This window comes from Tyto alba, unplaced genomic scaffold, assembly GCF_018691265.1.
Source record: "Tyto alba isolate M040663 unplaced genomic scaffold, T.alba_DEE_v4.0 Super-Scaffold_10, whole genome shotgun sequence".
Lineage (NCBI taxonomy): Eukaryota > Metazoa > Chordata > Aves > Strigiformes > Tytonidae > Tyto > Tyto alba.
The window spans coordinates 25207268-25224547 of record NW_024881262.1 but is presented as its reverse complement, the minus strand read 5'-3'; the positions used below and the strand labels follow the sequence as shown (position 1 = coordinate 25224547).

At 42.6% G+C, this 17280-nt stretch overlaps 1 protein-coding gene across 2 annotated transcripts in view; it reads right to left on the bottom strand.

Moving 5' to 3' along the window:
• The window catches only part of AMER3 (APC membrane recruitment protein 3), a 42285-nt gene that overhangs the window by 20282 nt on the left and 4723 nt on the right, over positions 1-17280 (bottom strand). For both annotated transcript variants that reach the window (XM_033001636.2, XM_033001637.1), the window contains exon 2: positions 12200-15242. In XM_033001636.2, coding sequence (XP_032857527.1) covers positions 12201-15221 — 3021 coding nt within the window. In that variant the 5' untranslated portion in view covers positions 15222-15242 and the 3' untranslated portion in view covers position 12200. The remainder of the gene's footprint in view (positions 1-12199; positions 15243-17280) is intronic.

Below are 17280 nucleotides of genomic sequence, written 5' to 3'. Positions count from 1 at the left end.
TCCTGTCTTTTTTTTTTTCTGAACAATAGTTTGGTGCCATAGAATTGCAAATAAACTTTCCTATTCTGAATACATACTGTCCCAATTTCTGTTAATTTAAGATATCTTTTTAATAATATTTTTCAAAAGCTTCATGAGAAATTTAAAAAAAATAATAAAAGATTGACAGTGGTAGTTTACTAACCCACTTATTCTTGTAACTCAACATTAGAAGGTGGCAGTTCATTGCTAACAATGCTACTGTTGTCTAAGTCCTTCTAGTCAAAGAACCAGAAAAGATTTCCAAGTTAATTGGAAGCTATGTGAAGCATTCATTCTTTAACACATGTAGCGTCCCATCAAAAATCACAGTGACTAACAGTGCATTTATTAATAGAACCAGCCTCAAAGACTTAACAATTTGGCTGATTTGAGCACTGTAATTCTTGGGCCAAAGTCTGTGCCCACTCCATCACACAGACATACTAGCATGAAGAAACTGTGAGATGGCTGGGCAGTGAAGCAGATTGTGAAAAGGGGATGTGAGAGGATGGTGCATGGCCTGTGCACTGTAGGGAACAGCACATTTCAGCAAATCACTGCATGGAGTCAGAGGTGACCGGTGGATTTGCAATTACAGTTAATGCTCCATGATCCTTTGGCAGTTACTCAGACTGTGGATTGAGCAGACTGTGCATGCAGGGCTAGCTAAGATGCCTCACAATTTAAATGCATGGGAACATGCTGTGTCTGACGTTGTGCTCTCCCAGAACGTAGGTTGGTTTGGGTCTCTTGGATGCTATAGCAGGCCAGGACAGATGGAAGCTCTTCCGTGCAAAAAATGTTTGGTCCTACTTCAGTACCCTTCTGAAAGCCCATATTATCTATGTTTTTTCCACTATCCAGCCCACTGAAAAGCCCAAACAATGGAGAGCTGTGAGCACTTGAAGAAATGTATGTCTCATAGGAACACAGAAACAGATGTGGTTGTGTTGACTTGGGAGGACCAACTGTCTTGCGTGCTACCTGTGTATCCTGGGCATATGCAGGAAAGAGGTATGTGATCTTGAGAAGTATAACAAAAGAAGTTCCTATAGTATAGCTAAATTGTGCTGCTTAGGTTGTTGCCAATGTTTCATTTGTAGGTATCCCAGATACCAGTACTTCATCAAAATTTTCATTGCCCTTTTGAATTTATACAGCTTGCAACATTCCTTTAACTTCCTCCCTCAGTGTCAGTTTAGCTGCATTAACTGTAGCTCAGTGCAGGAGATGTGGCCACCACTTCCATTTTGGAATTGTATCAGTGGCTTCCTGAATTGCCAAAAGGGCCATCTGGTATACAACATTCATCCTGACCAAGCCAAGTGGTGCTGGCTTGCAGGGGATCGTGTTCCTCCCTTTGCTGATTACTCACTGCTGGCTTGCTTGGTTCTCAGCACAGGTGAAGAGTAACCCAGCTGTTCTGTTACGGTTGTCTCCTGCCCTTATTCCCCAGGCCTTTTCTGGGTGGCAGTAGTAAAGTACGTAGTTTTAGAGTGCATTCCTACAGGACACTGCATTGCAAGAATTTATCTCTAAAGCTTATAGTGTATAACCAGGGTAAATGTAATGATTTATTATTCACTGTTGACTTTCAGCATAAAGATTTTTATGTTTGCTAGATGAAAAATCATAATTACGGTCTATATCCAGCCAGGTGATTTATGTACATCCATTTGAATTGCCTCATTTTCCATTCCTTTTGGTAGACTGTAAGGTGTAACGTTAGATAAAGAAATGGAGAAACTGGTTGTTGGGGGGTTTTTTGTTTTTATTTTTTGTTTGTTTGGGTTTCTGTTTGTTTGGGGTTTTTTTTGTTTGTTTGGTTGGTTGTTTTTTTTGCCAGCACTGTCTAACAGTGCGGGCAACTTAGAAGTTCAGTCATCTGTAGAGAAGCCAAAATACAGCTGAGGTCACTCTGCTGCTCAGGATTAGGCCAATAATAGTTAGTATCTGATAATAGTTACTACAATTATAGACTTCTTCATTTTTTCTTTAGCAAATAAAGGAAGACAGCATACCTCCTGACATAGGTCACATTTCAGCTCAGGGAAGAATCCTACCCTGCTGATCTGGGGAGACAAAACACAGCTCAGTGCAGCATGGTTCACATGAGCGTGCACATGGTGGGGATTAGTAAAATTGATCTCTGAGGAAATCCCACAGGTCTTAAGAGCAGTATCCTCTCAGTTTAAATCAACCAAAATTCCTAATGGTGTTTACTGGTTGTTAGGCTGAAAATGAACTACAGGATTTGGCCTTGCAAAAATACAGCTTTCTTAGAACACAGTTAAAGCACAGAGAGGAACAGCAGAATGGGAATGGTGTTACAGTAGACAGTGGTGACTGATAAGAGGTAGAACCAAGATAGAAGGAAGAAGCTTTTATTGGAAGGTGACTAGAAAGGTGGAATCTTCCTTTTCTGATCATGAAATCTAGAATTTTTGGAGGCCTCAGAAGTACACTGCAGAACAGCAGTTTGCAGTTTGGGGGTCTGAGGTCACTACTGGTCTATGAAACATTACAATATGGCTAGTAAAACAATTGAGTAAATAAAGAGAAAAACATATGTTTTTCCAAGAAAACAAACAAAAAGGAAAATGGAAGTGAAGTATGAACAATCAATATTTAAACTAAATTTTATTCAGTTAAATGGAAGTTGCCTGGACACCAGACTTCTTTTAAAAGCCTGCTTAATTTTTGGATTTTTTTTAATATTTCAAAGACTAAATGGCCTTTTAGTTAAGTAAGTTTGACACATGCTGCAGTAGAGACTAGTCTTAGTTGGGAAACAATAAGCTGCCCAGCCTTTAATGTTTGTATAGTTTGATGGCTATTTGATTGAACTGCTGTGGGTCAAGAGCGTTACAATTACACTGATGGGTACTGTATCTTTAATAATATAAAACATGTAAAGTTCAGACGACAAGGGAGCAACAGTGAGAATTCTTCCTTTGATGTGTCTGTATATATGTTTATCTCTATAAAATCTCATAACATAAAGCTTTCATGTTTCTATCATTCACATCATACAGCCCACAGTTGCCAATAAATGTAATTTTTAAATGAACCCCATCCATTCTTAATTTGTGTTTCAAGTATTGCACTCAATCATACAGTCTAGCTGTCATCTCCTTTAATAAACACTGAAGGGAAAAGTAACATACCTTTCTCTAACAGAAACATTTTTTATTAGTTTTATTACGTGACTTTTAAGTAAGACAGCTTTTGAATTGTGAAAAAAAAGCTAAGGGCATTTTTAAATTTGTAAGTATGATTCATTATGGGTTCTGAAATTTTACAGATGTTGAAGAGTACTTTTGAGAGCTGAGATGATTCAAGCATTATCTTGTTATTGATTGAAGCTTTAAGAAATCTAGCAAAAAAAGCCTTAAATTGCAACCCTGCTGTTTCCCAGCATCTTTTTGCTATCTCAGTAGCAAACTACTTCCAGATACCTAATCACACTTGCAGACTAAACTAACCAAGCTTGCCCTGATCAGATAGACTCACTGTAAAAACATTCAGCTGTTACTTGGGAAGCTGTAAACTCGGGGTTTTTGCAAAATGTATTTTGTAGGTGGTTAGACCACCATCTTAATTATAAATGGGTTTCAGGGAGTTGGTTGCTATAGCAACAGTCTACTTAGTGCTTTTTTCAGAGCAGAACCCAACTTGCCTGTATGTTTGAGGGAAGACAGAATGGAAAAGGAAGGAAGATTGAGCTTGTAATTCTCCAGGAGCTGCAAATTGCAGCATCCTCTATTTAAAGTATGCAGACGGGAGAGCTGCTCCTTTTCATCAGTGTTTTTCCTGCCGCTGAGAAGCCCCATTTGATGTTTGTGTAAAACACAACCTTCCCTTATTTCAGAAATGCAACTGCACCAGGGTTAATTAAGGCTAACACCCAATCAAATATTTCCTAAAAGTGCAGCTGAAAACAGAGGGCACAATTTCTCTTGAAAAGCTGGAGCTGTGAAAATTTCCAATGCAGTGTTTTGTCTAGTCTCCTGTTGTAAATAAGGCTCCCTCTCCATCCTTACTGAACTCAGATAGAATTTGTTTTGCCATTGATTTCTTTGCAAACATCTCCCTGGTTGTGTATCACAGCCCAGAAGCCACCTTGGCTTGATTTTTTTCCCCCGCTGTTGGCTGTGAGATGGAAAAACATAACAAAGGTGTTTGAGGAGGGGACAAAAATCCTTAATCCTGCCTAATCTTAGGTTATGATTCTCCCATCTCTGTGTCCTTCAGTCACCGTCTGCACCTCTGTTAATGTGACCAAAACACAAAACCCAAGGCTCAATTCTGTGGCTGCTGTTGGAATTAAACAGAGCTTGAATGGTTTTTGAGGGCATGACACTGTGGGTGCTGTGCAAGCCTGTCTGCTCTCCTAGTGTGCTGAGCACTTGATTTTCATTTTGTGCATAATTATTTATAACATGCTGTAGGTTGGGATTCAGTAGAGTCAGCACATTTCCTTTGCAGAATGAAACAGGGAGGAGGAGAGGAGCTGGTGATAGCAAAGGGCCGATTCTAAATTATGGCTTTGCTTCCTTTGTGTGAAATTCCTTCCCCAGCTGCTCCCCACTGCTTCAGACTCAGCCAGTGACATGGGGATTCAGGGATCTTATGAGTCTGGGGAGGAGGCTGCCTACTTGAAGAGGGGTTTCCAGGCTCTTGAGGGTGGGGAGAATTATCTGAGAGGGGTAAAGACCCGCGAGAAGCTGTCTGCTTGGCAGGTATGTGGGAAAGGGAAAAGGCTTTTGAAGTAGGTTCAGTCGACAAGAAGGAGGAGGAGTGTACAGCATGTGAGAAGAAAGACCTGATGCTGTTTGAGGCAAGTTAGAGGGAAAGTTGTCATGAAAGGAAAAAGAGGTGAAAAGGAAAGTATCACAGTTAGAGAAGACTAGAGAAGATTAGTAAAGAGGAGATGGATCTGCATTTTCCTATCTTGCTCTCTATTGTGAAATGAGACTCATTCAATTAGAAATAAGTACAAAGAAGACCTTCCTTTTTCTTGGATCTCCAGGGATCTTCCCTGCAGACTGACAGTTTTCCCATGGATGATATAATCACTTCAAAGAAGAGGATGGCTGATTGTGGGAAGAGAGGAACTTGCTGGCTGCAATATCATGGTATCATTTGTGCAGTTGTCATCACTGGCTGCCACTATCGTTAAGTGACACAAGATCTTTTAAACTTTACCTGAATAGGCCTGCCATGGTGCACGTAAAGGGAGGCTTAGATTGAATGCCTTACTCCATAGGCAATACCTAACGTACAGTAGTTTTTTGCTTCTCTCTATCCAGAGCTGTATTGCTGTCCAAGAATGTAAATGAGATGCAGTCCCCATGATTTGAATGGCATAAGGAACTTGCCACACCAGATGTATACAGTCTAGCCTCTCCCGAAAAACTGACAAGGAGAGTTTACTTAAAACAACAGCCTTCTGTAAGACCTGATAGGGAACTGTGCTCATTTTGGACATTTCTTTAAAAGAGTGTGGGCTCCCTGTGCTACTGTTCATGAGCACTAGCTCATGACAACAGTGCTCCATGCCTTTCACTGTGATGGTCAAATTTTTTTTCTTATTTTAGCGAGATTTAAAATGTTTTGGTTTGGGGTACCTTTTTTTTTGTTTGTTTTGGTTTGTTGTTTTTTTTTTTGTTTGTTTGTTTTCCATGAGAAGAATGCAGAAAATCTACTGGTGTTGAGGATTTCTGTGCTTTCTATCTCCCTGGACTATCAGTCTTTGTTTACACAGAGGCCCCAGACTTACATACTGAAGCATGGCCTCTGCCCTGAATATACAATCACAGCAGTGTCCATAACCTCCCAAGTGTTTCCAGGCCACAAAAGGAACAGTGCCTATTTTGGGGACAAACACGTGTCAGAAAAGGAGGAAGTTCAAAAGGAACATTTTGGAAATTTAGCAAAGCAAAATTGGTATGTACAGCACAATAGACATCAGATTTTAAGAGGTGTCTGAAAGACACACACTAAATGAACTAAAGGTTCGTAACACAAATTAGAAGGCTTTGAAGTTCATATGCTTAAGTGAGTTTGGAAAAGGGAGCGCCAAACCCAGACATCCAGCAGGAGCCGCTGGCTAGCTCAGAGGGCTGGTTGCCAGAAGATAGGAGGTTGTTTATTTTAGCTTTCAAAATTCTCCATCTGCTCGGTTTCTGACATTCCTTCCCAAGCACATACTGCAGCCCATTGGCAGGGTTGTTTGGAGGACTCTGGTTCTGCTCCTCTCTGCATGTTCTGATGGAGGGAACAGAACTAGAGATTTTACAGAGGTCCAAAAAGCTGAGGTTACCAGGCCCTCCCTCCTACTCTACTTGCTGACTGGTGAGTATAAATGCCATCAAGTTGTACAGAGCATTCTCAAGCTGAGTATCTGCTTTGCATTCAGTGTCTCCATGATTGTACTCCAGATGGGGCAAAATTCTCTCCTGTTTGAATGAAGAAGCCTGCTCTGTAACTGGATACTAGCCTCTCGCTTCCCCCTTCTTTCCACCCTCATGCCTTCCTGGCCATCACAGCAAAACAGAAGTGAAGCCTGTTTTCTTCAGAATGGTAACTGAGTCATCCCTTCATTTAAACAAATGGGTGATATTTGGCCCAGTCCCATGCAGATATTTAATTATAATACCTTCTGTAGCCAAAACCTGACTTGTATTTTTGCAGTTAAGTGTCAGGCAAGATGATAAGCCTCTGAATAAGTAGTTTGTTTGCATTCTGACTTGACTTCTCCCCATTTCTCATAAAAAGGCACTGTGTTTGTTTCATACGTCCTGTCCCTCAGCCCATCCTGCTGTCCACATAACCTGTTTTCCTTTTCTTTTTCCCTCCATTGCCATCCCCCTGAAAATCTCAAATTTCAGGTCTGAAGGAACCAACTAGGAACCAACTTCTGCTCTCAAGGTTAAATCTGGGAATCGTTCCCCTGGCTTCAAATTTATGCTGATGCAATGAAGATGAGAATTTAGCTTTCTGTACTGTTATCAACAGGGGAAAAATAGAGTCTCTGTAAGACTGTATCCATGGAAACCATCTTACTGCAATAGCTGGTAAAGCAGCAAATCAGTTTCTTCAGTTTTAAAATGAAACAGATTTAACAACATTATAGTGCATCTGCCATTTAAGAGATCATCTGTGCTGATAACTGTGTTTAAAAACCCTTCTCTAGCAAATACGCTGGCAAGAACATTTCTTCTCCCTGACAGAATTCGGATTTTGGGTAGAGTAAGGATTGATGACAAAGTCCCACAAAGACAGTACAGTGAGACAGAGCCAAGTCCAGAAGCAACCATGTTTAATGAAGGAGAAAATTGTTTAATTTAGCATTTAGCCCAAGTATCTGGGCACATGGTGACTAACGCTCAAATGTATTAGCAGAGGCAGTGGCCTGTCACCTCTGTCTCCCTGCTCTTTGCTTCTCTGGTACCATCTGTAACAAACAGTACATTTGTGTTTTGTGATGCATTTGTCTGAACAGGAGCGTGTGTGTATGTGCTTGTGGGTGTGTGCATGTGTGGCTGGTGGACTGTCAGATGAGATTTCAATATCTGGTTCAGTGCAGGATGATCTGGACAACTCACATCATAAAGGTGTATGTTTCAGAGCCAGAGGCATTTCCAATGCAGAAAATGTGCTGGCTGTCTCTGCACTTTACTGTTTTTACATTTAATCATGTGAGACTTTAGAAAGGACCTCTTTGCTACGCCATGGAGGGAACATGGAAATACATCGATTTCTTACCCCAGGCTTTGAATGTGTTACCATACGCTTTCACTGCTGTGTACAGAGGGATTCTGCCTTTATTTTTTCACCTATTAAGGCATATTTGTGGCCATTTTGAGAAATAATACCATAGTTTATCAGACAATTGCCTATATGCAGATGAGGCTCCATTCTGCTTTTTCTTTTTGTCAAATCCAAATACTGCAGTCTGCTTTTCCTATGCCTGGCTGATGGAGAAGTGTCTGCCTGGGACAAATGCAACCTTATTTAAGAGAGAGGGAATAAAGTTGAACCAGGAGGGAATAAAAAACATTACAGAAATTGCATAGACTGTGAGTAACCATTCAGTTGGTGAGAATCAGATACACATTCCTCTGTCACTTTGCAGTGTCCAGGCTGTATTTTATATGCTTTGGAATCTCAGTTTCTTGATAACAGCAATCTCATATGCCATACTGTCTTCTTTTATCTACAGCTGCCCTATCTATTATGGCAATCCCTCTTTGATTGACAGTTATCTATTTTTTTCTGACCTGAGGGCAAGCTTATTGCAATGCGCTGCTTTTAGTGCTATCACTGAAACACATCCAAAAGCTTCAACTGGTGCATAATGTGGCGGTTCAGCATTTGAAGAAGTGGGCACATATTGCTGGGAGCATACGTGGGTTTTGTTGCTCAGCCACATCTACCTGTTAACAGAAGATGCAGTTCAAACCATGTTCAGTGGTACAAACGGCTCAGTGGTCTGAAACGCTGTTGTTTGCCGAGTGCTTTGTTCTACCTGTGTTCAGTTGCTATGACATGCAGTGTTGTCTGTCTGTTCAGTCAGTTCCAGAGATTTTAACGATCAGGAAAAGGCATCTCAATGCACTGCTCTAGGTCAGTGTTCCCATGTTGAGGGTGAAGAGTTTCCTGCTGGAAAACATCTGATCAAAAAGCACAGACTCCTGCAGCTTGGTTTTTATGGTCCATGAACATCCAAAACTAGGAATCCTCCCAGCATTTAGGGGAGAGACTGCATTCGCTTCCTAAGTCCTAGCCTTTTGATAGTGAAGAATGAAAATTATGCCTTTAATTGCACTTCCTAATGGTAATTTCCACCTTGTACATAACCCTTCTATATCTGCATGTAAGGATGCCATTTGCCACTGGGGTTCCTTTGCCGTCAGGGTTGAGATTCCTGGTGAGCTCAGATATGAGGCATTTGCAGATTTCTCTCTAAAATGCCAGGGAAGGGAGAAACAGAAGAGGAACTGGGACTGGCACTTCTTGTACCATTCTTCTTCAGAGTTGTGTGACTGTGTTCAGCAGGGTAGAGACGCCCCGGAGACCAGGCATGGCTCGGTGGAACCCTGTGTACTAGTTGGAGAAGAGATGATGGGCTCATTTGTTACTGTGGGTACTGGGACATGTGGAGGTGAGGTGACAAAACCTGGAGATTTTAATGGCTTTTGATACCATCTGTTCCTCTGTCCTATGGTAAACAGCAAGAAAGTTGACCTTCTCCTTCCCAGCTCCTGCAGGTCAGGCCTGGGAGTCCATGGGAGGCAGAGGGGCTGAATTGGAGCTGCTTATGCAGCATTTGTTCTGAGGGACAAAGCGGGAGCCGCCTCTGGATCTGTCGCTTCTCTCGCAGCTCCCAAGTGTGACATTTTAAAACGGTGAACCTTGGAACAATCTTCATGTATAAGCTCTTGGGGTTTGCACAGTCATGTCCGGTGTAGGAGTATTTCTCGATGATGTCTGTCTCCATGGATTCAGAGGTGACACCGTGTTTGTGTGTTGCCTCTCTTATACTACCACCCCCGTGATTAAGGCAAGGATCCTGAGTCACCTTCAAAAAAAAATCAAAATTTCCGGCAAACCTGTAGGCCATCTGTTAATGTAGGCAGGCAAGAAGATACTGCGTAGGAAAACTTGGTCACATGGCAGTGTTTATATCCGTCACCACAGCTATTTTTTTTAACCTTGTTAAATGCCATTTTAATTATTGTCTAAATTCTTTTTCTGTAAGAAATTGTAACAAAGAGAAAGCCCGTAGTGAAATGATTCTTTGAAATTAGACCATTCCTCAGAGTCACTTTATGAATATGCAAATCACATCCGTATTTTAAAATGCCGTTCATTTTACTGTTAGAAAAAGTTCTATCAAAAAACAGCAGATCCCTTTTATGAAAAACCTGAATTGTCTTCTCTCTGGGACTGCGGGGATAGCATGTGCACTGCATCACATTCCTGACATGGCAGGTATTATCAGTGCTAACAGTTGGTGGCATACAGCAGCTGCCACTTGATACAATGCAGTAGAAAGTGCCCCGAGTCCAGTAATGTCTACTTGCGATATGTCTTGTACAGTATAAAGATACAGCCTGTTACCACTTCTGACAGTCACGGCAGCGATGACTCCCTTCTCCATTTCTACCAGAAAACAAGTGACTCCTCAAAATTAGAATCCCTTTGCATTCCTAGCCTGCGAAGGCAGGAATATTCTTAGCAGCACCCTGTGGATTAATATTCACAACAAACTAAAAATACCAGGCTAATGCATACACTGGTCTGCTGTTCTAACCCTAAAAAGCTGTACCTAGCACTGGTTTCTTACATACACTAGCTGTGACCAGAAGTCTTTCCTTTCCTGTACTGAATTTTTAATTTCAGAAATAATCTAAAAGAGGCAAGTAGTTCTAAGGATTATAGTGTGTCCTTTCATGGCAAGCTCTGCCCAAAAATCTGGTGACACAAGAAGGTGGCTTGCTAGTCAGCATTGTTTGCAACACTGTTTGCAACAAAAATGGAAGAAATCAAAATCACTTCTTTCACTAGAGGAAGACCTAGTTCACTGATTAGCAGGTTATAACTAGACAGTGTGTTAGTAAAAGGTATTGAAGACAGCCTCTGGCCCTTAACTTCCTACAGACCCCTGAAAAACATCATTCCCTTCAATGAGAGACTTTTTGATGAGATGTAAATAGCAAAGCGAGTGGCTGAATCTCCCAAGACTTGAAAATGCAAGGGTGTTTTTGCCTCACGCAGAGAGAAACACTATCCTTTTTAGTCTGTGCTGCTTGGGAAGCCTTTAGAGATGACCAGAAAGCAGTCACACTGCTGTGAGGCACAAGAGCCAGAGAAGTCTTGTGTTCCCTGAGCCCCTCTGTTCAATAATGAGCTGTTCCTTCATTCCCTATCCTGGCCCATGCTGCAGCCTCCTCTCCATCTTCCACCACCTCCAAAGACTCCTTCTTGGAGTGCCAGGGCTGAGCAGAGTCCAGCCAATCTGTCAGATTTGGCAGGGCACATGATAGAGAATTTCCACAAGTTTTATATTTCTATGGCAGATTCCTCTCAGCAACTGGAGGACAGAGGGCTTCTCAGCTGGCATCAAGTTAGAGCAGCCTGTACAAATAGTATCTGCTCTGGCATAAGGCCTTGTGCGACAGGCAAATCTGAACCAGCACAGTGGCTCTGTACTTGGTCAGCTCTTTCTGTTTTACAGCAGAGGTGCCTCTTATCCTATGACAGAGACTGAATTCTGGTTCTCCCTATACTACATAAGTGTGGCTTAAGGATTTTCAAAAGCTTGAGGTGCAGCCCAGACCCTTTAGTCCCTCTCTTGAGAAGCCTGTCAAGCTTTGCATATGGAGCATGCCTTGGCTTCAGCTCTCGCTCTGCCACAGCACAGTTTGGCCAGAGAACAACTGCACCTGCCAGAGAGGGACTTCAGGCTTGCAAGAAGGAAGAACATCATTTTGGTACACTTAGCAGCAGCAGCATAGTATTGTGGGCTTTCCCTTGTGCTGGAGGGCGTACCATATGTACGCAACTGCAGGACATGTCTGCCCTGACACTTAAGATTGCAGATCTCTGGCTTTCTTGTGTGCCCTCCTGCATAGCAGCTCACAGATCAGAATGCCAGTAGAAAGATCTACCAAATATCCAGTTATCATTCCAGAGGGGAAGCAGGGCATAATTTTTATGCTGTCATGATGCAGCAAGAGGATTTCATGACCTGGTTGAGAAAAATCTGAGCTGAATGCTGCTGGCAGTCTGTGGCATTGCAGCCATATCCACCATGTTGTTCCAAACGTGGCAGATCCTGCAGTTGGAGAAGGAAAAATTTTCCCTGCTTCAGCTGGTATGAAAACTGCTGCACCTGGGTGGAAGATGAGGCTTCAGCCTTTGCATGGGATTTGTAAGACTCAGGGAATGCAATACCTGCTGTATGTGGCCCCTGGCTTTGGCAGTTGTGTAATTTAAATTCTGATTATTTTTAACTACCACACTGAAGTGAAAGTTAAGAACAATGAAACCAGAAAACTGCGAAGCCCTGAGTACATATCAGATTCCACTGCCATAAGTGTCTGTCTGTGAAAAGGGAGCAGATGTTGCTTATTTCACTTTTAATTTCACACTTCCCATAAGCACTCACCTCACTCGTGGTTCCTCCCTGTCACTGCTGTGTCCGGGGTCGCTGCCTCCGGGCGAGGGGACAGCGCGGTCCCTCCAGCCAGACTGCTGCAGGGGGGTTCTGCATAACTCCACGGCCCCGGGCTGCACTGCTTGGCTTCCGTGGGCTGCAGCGAGGCAGCTGGAGAGGTGGTGGTGCTGCTGTAAGAACCTTGGGAAAAAGTAGCAGGAATGTCAGAGCAGATGGAGTTAAAGAGAGGTAAAAATGTTGGTCTACTAAGAGTTGTAGCAGCGGCAGAGTCACTTGGACTGAGATCAAATGCGAAGTCTTTTAAATAGGACAGCGCTTGATTATTTAGCTGGGCATATTCAAAATTTAGCTTGCTTCTAGTGACCTCATCTAGGATTTTTGCTCCACTTTTCTGATCTTCAGAGCAAATTTGCTGCCCATTTTGCTTGAAATGATACAGACTGCTGGATTGAAAACTTGTCTCATACTTGTGTTGGTTTGTGCTAGGAATACTGGAGTATTCTGGATTTTGGGCAATGCAGTTGCATTCATTTTGCAACAATAACTTGTTTTTGTACTGAGACATCTTACGAATTATATTGTTCATTTCATTCCCAATGTATTTGTCTTCCAAGTGCTTGTTTTCATAGCTGATTTTTAACGATGCCACTTGTGTTACACAGCGCTCTAAGAGCTGCACTATGTTAGTGCTGCTCTCTGTTGGTGTGGGGCTAATGTAGCTCTGGAAGGGCCTCAGAGTGAGAGGCTGCAGCGGTTTGTCACAGGAAAGAGAGAGAGTGTGATACATCGGTTTGTTTATGTCCTCCTTCTCGAGGGGATCCCGGAGTGAGGTTGCAGCAGTCTTGTAGGAGTAACATGATTCTACTTCCTGATTATCATCTAATGAAGGATTTTCGGAGCTCAGGGAGCCACTCTCTCTGTTCAGCTTTTCTGGCAGTGTGTTTTTATCTCCAGATGTCTCGCATCCTTCTGAAATTGTCGCCTCCTCATTCTCAGATGAAGATGTCTGCAGATTGTCTCTGCTAGCCTGTGATTGCGGTGCGTAACTTGATGCTCTGGTGGTTTCCACAGTCCCAGGCAGTGTAGATGAATCCTTGTGGTGACTCCCTTCCCTTCCTTGGAAATCCAGATAAGATGTGTTAGGGCAAGAGTCCAGGCTGTGGTCTCCTTCAGCAACATTTACTGAAGTGGCCTGGGTTACATGTTTGCTTTCATCCAGAGATACACATAGTTTAAATGTATTAGATTCTTCTTTGCTGGGTTTCTCTTGCTGAGCTTCTGTGATCGCTTTCTGCTCTGGACTGGGGCTGTGTGGCATTGATGAATCATTAGACTTTTCTGGCAGTGATTGAGGACCCTGAAGAGAGTCAGGGGAGGAAACAACTCCCGAGTGTTTTCGCAGCCAGTTTATTATCCCCATGGTCAGTGAAAGCTCAGTATCGCAGAGCTTTAGCAAACATTCTTTGCCTTTCCACGTGCTGTGGAGAAAACCCTGGCTGATAATGTCTAGAGCCGGTTGGGAAGCCATGTTCTCCTCAGCTCCAACATGGAAGCTGTAAATGGACAAAGGGATTTCAATGGCTTGTTCTGAAATGCTTTCAGATGTGCACAAGTCATCATCTAGGACTGGGTTTATTTTGACTTCGTTTGGGTCATAGAAGAGCTCATAAAGGGCATCTCCGCTGTAGCTGTCTCTTGGGAATCTACCTGGGACCCCAGGGGTCTGAGCTTCCTTCATTTCATCATCTTGTCCGGGAGAGAATGAATCATAGTAGCCTTCATCACTTGTGGATGTGGATTCCTGGTTGTCACTTTTTGGCGTTCCTGTTTCGGTGGAGCTCTCTTTGGAATTGTCACCATCTTTATCAGGTGACACTTGGGGGTCTGTCACAGATGCAGCAGCCTGGCTTCTAGCCTTTTCCACATCAGGACCAGGTATCTTCAGTAACTTCTTATCAAACAGAGCATTCTGATGTAGCCTCACCGATTTGTTAATGTTGTCCCAAAACTTTGCAAATTCAACAGTCTCATTCTGGCCAGGAGAGGCCAGCTGCTCCACACCCCCTTGGAAAGAGCCCATGACAGGGCTGTCTTTGTGCTTGCTTCGTCTCAGCAGAACTTCTTTGCTGTTCTCCAGCTCCAGGTGAGCAGAGCTCTCATCAGCAAAGATTTCCCCACAGCCAGTGAGGGAGTCAAAGCTCTTCAGTGAGGCAACATCTTCACACAGGGTGTTGCAGCAGTCATAGGAAGAGTCAGACTGCAGTTCACTGTCTGAGCAGTCTTGTGACAAGCAGTCAGCTGCAAATGTTTCTCCAGTTTTGAAAAGATACTTTGCAAGACGCCCAGAAAACTCACTTTTGCAACCTGAGGAGGACAGATTCTTGTCCTTCTCAACCAGGAATGTGAGGCTGTCTGGTTTATTTTTTCTAATATGAAATATATCTCTGAGCCCTTTCTTAGATCTCTTGAGGGAAATCCTCTTCCTAGGAATGGTTTTTGCAACAGCTGGTACGAAAGGCATCTGTGGCACAAAGTTCCTGTAATCGATCATCTGACTGCTGCATGCAGACTGGCTGGGGCTGACCACACACTCTTTCTTACTGCTGGAGCTGGACATTCCTGAAAAGCTGATGCTATTGACAAGGCGGCCCTTACCCTTTCCAGAAAAACCTTCCTCACAAGCCCTGCTGGTGGGGCTACACTGCTCTGTTTTGTCCACCTCAGTAACACAGTCATGGGTTTTACTCTTCCTTACAAGTTTGTAGGAGGAGCCAGATGATTTTTCCAGGCTATTGTCACCAGCTCCATTCCTTGCTGCTCTGGTAGAAAATCTGTAGTTCTTGTGTGTGGCCAAACATGCCAGCTGGACTTCTGCTACACTTTGGTTTCCCTCGAGAGCTGCCTTTTTGTCTTTCCCTGTATCGTCTTTGTTGATAGGAACTGTGTGCACTGGTGGCACTTTCTCATGTTGCACACTGGATTTTATGAAGGTCTTCCCTCTCTTGAGCTCCATACTGCTTCCTCACATCTGTTTCTGTAAAGCAAACAGCAGAATAAAAATATTGTAAGGTTGGTGGCTAGCACTTGTAAACTTTGTAAACAACTGGAGAACAAAGGGATGGATATTAAACATTATACCATTGCTTTTATTTGTCACCAGAAATTTCCATTACTGATTCATGGTATTGCATGAGAAGCAGATCAAGTGAAACTGAAGGTCTGATGGCAACGGCTGGAAGATCCAGCAAGGAGAAGATGGGACACATCGTGGGTTGGTAGCTAAGGCTCAGAGAACATTTTGTCTGTTAGAAATGAGGGGGTTTGGATTTAGGATTATGACTGTGGGATGGTTTTTAACAAAATAGAGCTCCTATTCTGGAACTAGAAGAGGCATCAATGAAAAGCAATGCCTGAGGAACTTTAATGTGCAAGTGTGTGCATCAGGGAGGCAGCAGTTCATAAATCTGTGCCTCTGAGGAGGACGAAGAGCTCAGGGTGGGAAATCTGAGAAAATGGATCAAACATTTGATACATGATGCTTACTTTATATTAAAATAATCCTTACCTATAGAGAGAAAATCCATAAACCTTGGTACTACCCTGGGAAGCATGCTGAAACTGAATTAGTGTTTTTGCTTCCTCCTGAGCATAATGTATAATTTTCTGCACTATTATTTTTATTGTAAAAAGTCAAAAATGCCACATTGAAAATCACTGTTAATTATGACAGAAACTGGATTTTTACTGGATGGGAAGTAGGACAAAACCTTCAAGTCCTGTTCTTGAAAGAATGTGCTTGGATCTTTCCTTAATGAAACCTCAGTTAATGATTTCTCTTGTTTTGAATTGCTTATACATAACTAAAACCACTTAGAGCCACTGAACTCTGTAACACGCACAAACAACACAGTGCCGTCTCCTGTACTCCTTGACAAGCAGTGTGTAACAGCTCTGGTGAAATGAAAAATTACCAAAACTTGCTTGAGAGCAATCTCAGATCAGATCCATGGATCCAGACATGCACCCAATACAAAGACAGCCAGGGAGATTTTAATTCAGCACTAAGCCTAGCCTTTGTACACTCTTAAAGTACAACTTAAAGCAGTCTTTAGTCTACCCGGAACTAAAACAGCTGTCCATAGCCTCCAGAGGCTTTCCAGTTGCCAGGGCTTGCTGGGAATGGCAACACTGACCAACACCTCACCAGATACAGGTCTGTGTGTCTGGGAGCTGTTTCACCTGCAGCACTTCTCCAGCAGGCAGGTCAGTGACAGCCTGTTTCTCATAGAAGCTGCAAACTAGCAGGTGATGAGCAATATTTACAACTAAATGTAGGTCAGTGATGAAAGGTAGAAAACGTAAGGGTAAAGGGTGAATATTTGACATCAAGAGTATGGATGCTATGGAAAACATGGGTGATGATAGATGGGCATCTATCAGTATGATTGAGAGGGTGGCACATTTATTTGCATTTAGGGCTGCATGTGAGTATTGAAGAGCATTCTCAATGAAAGCCAGTAAACATTTTATTACACTGCCAGGTATCTGGAGTTCACTGATGCTGCAGGAAACTTGTTTTGCATATTTAGAAATAGGTCACTGGGACATGATTACGCTCCTCTTCTGAAAAGCAAGGTGTGATTGAGAAGGAATTCGGTATGCAGAACTCCAGCAGAGTTGTGAAAATTATTAGAAACAGCTGACGCAAGACCAAATATTAATATCCCAAAAGTAAAGTGTCTGACATCTCAGTCCTTTGCAATTGTAGAAGTAGGTACTGTGTCCCTGTGGGAAGTCCTGCTGCTGAGAAGGTCCTTAGAGGTCCATGACGTGGCAAATGCTAGCATTTTAACAATGTTATGTAGGACTCTCTGAAGATCCACAGCTGTTTCTGCCCATTCTGAGTATTAACCAAGGGTCATTTTTGTAGGAAATTGCATACTTGGGAAGTTTTTTCTGTAGATGCATTCAAAAGGCTCTTAGAGGTAGATTTGGCTTATTGTCAAGTATGAAACTTAGTAAAGCTAAGAATTCATGGCATTATTAGATAATCTTCTGAATAAAGAAATCTT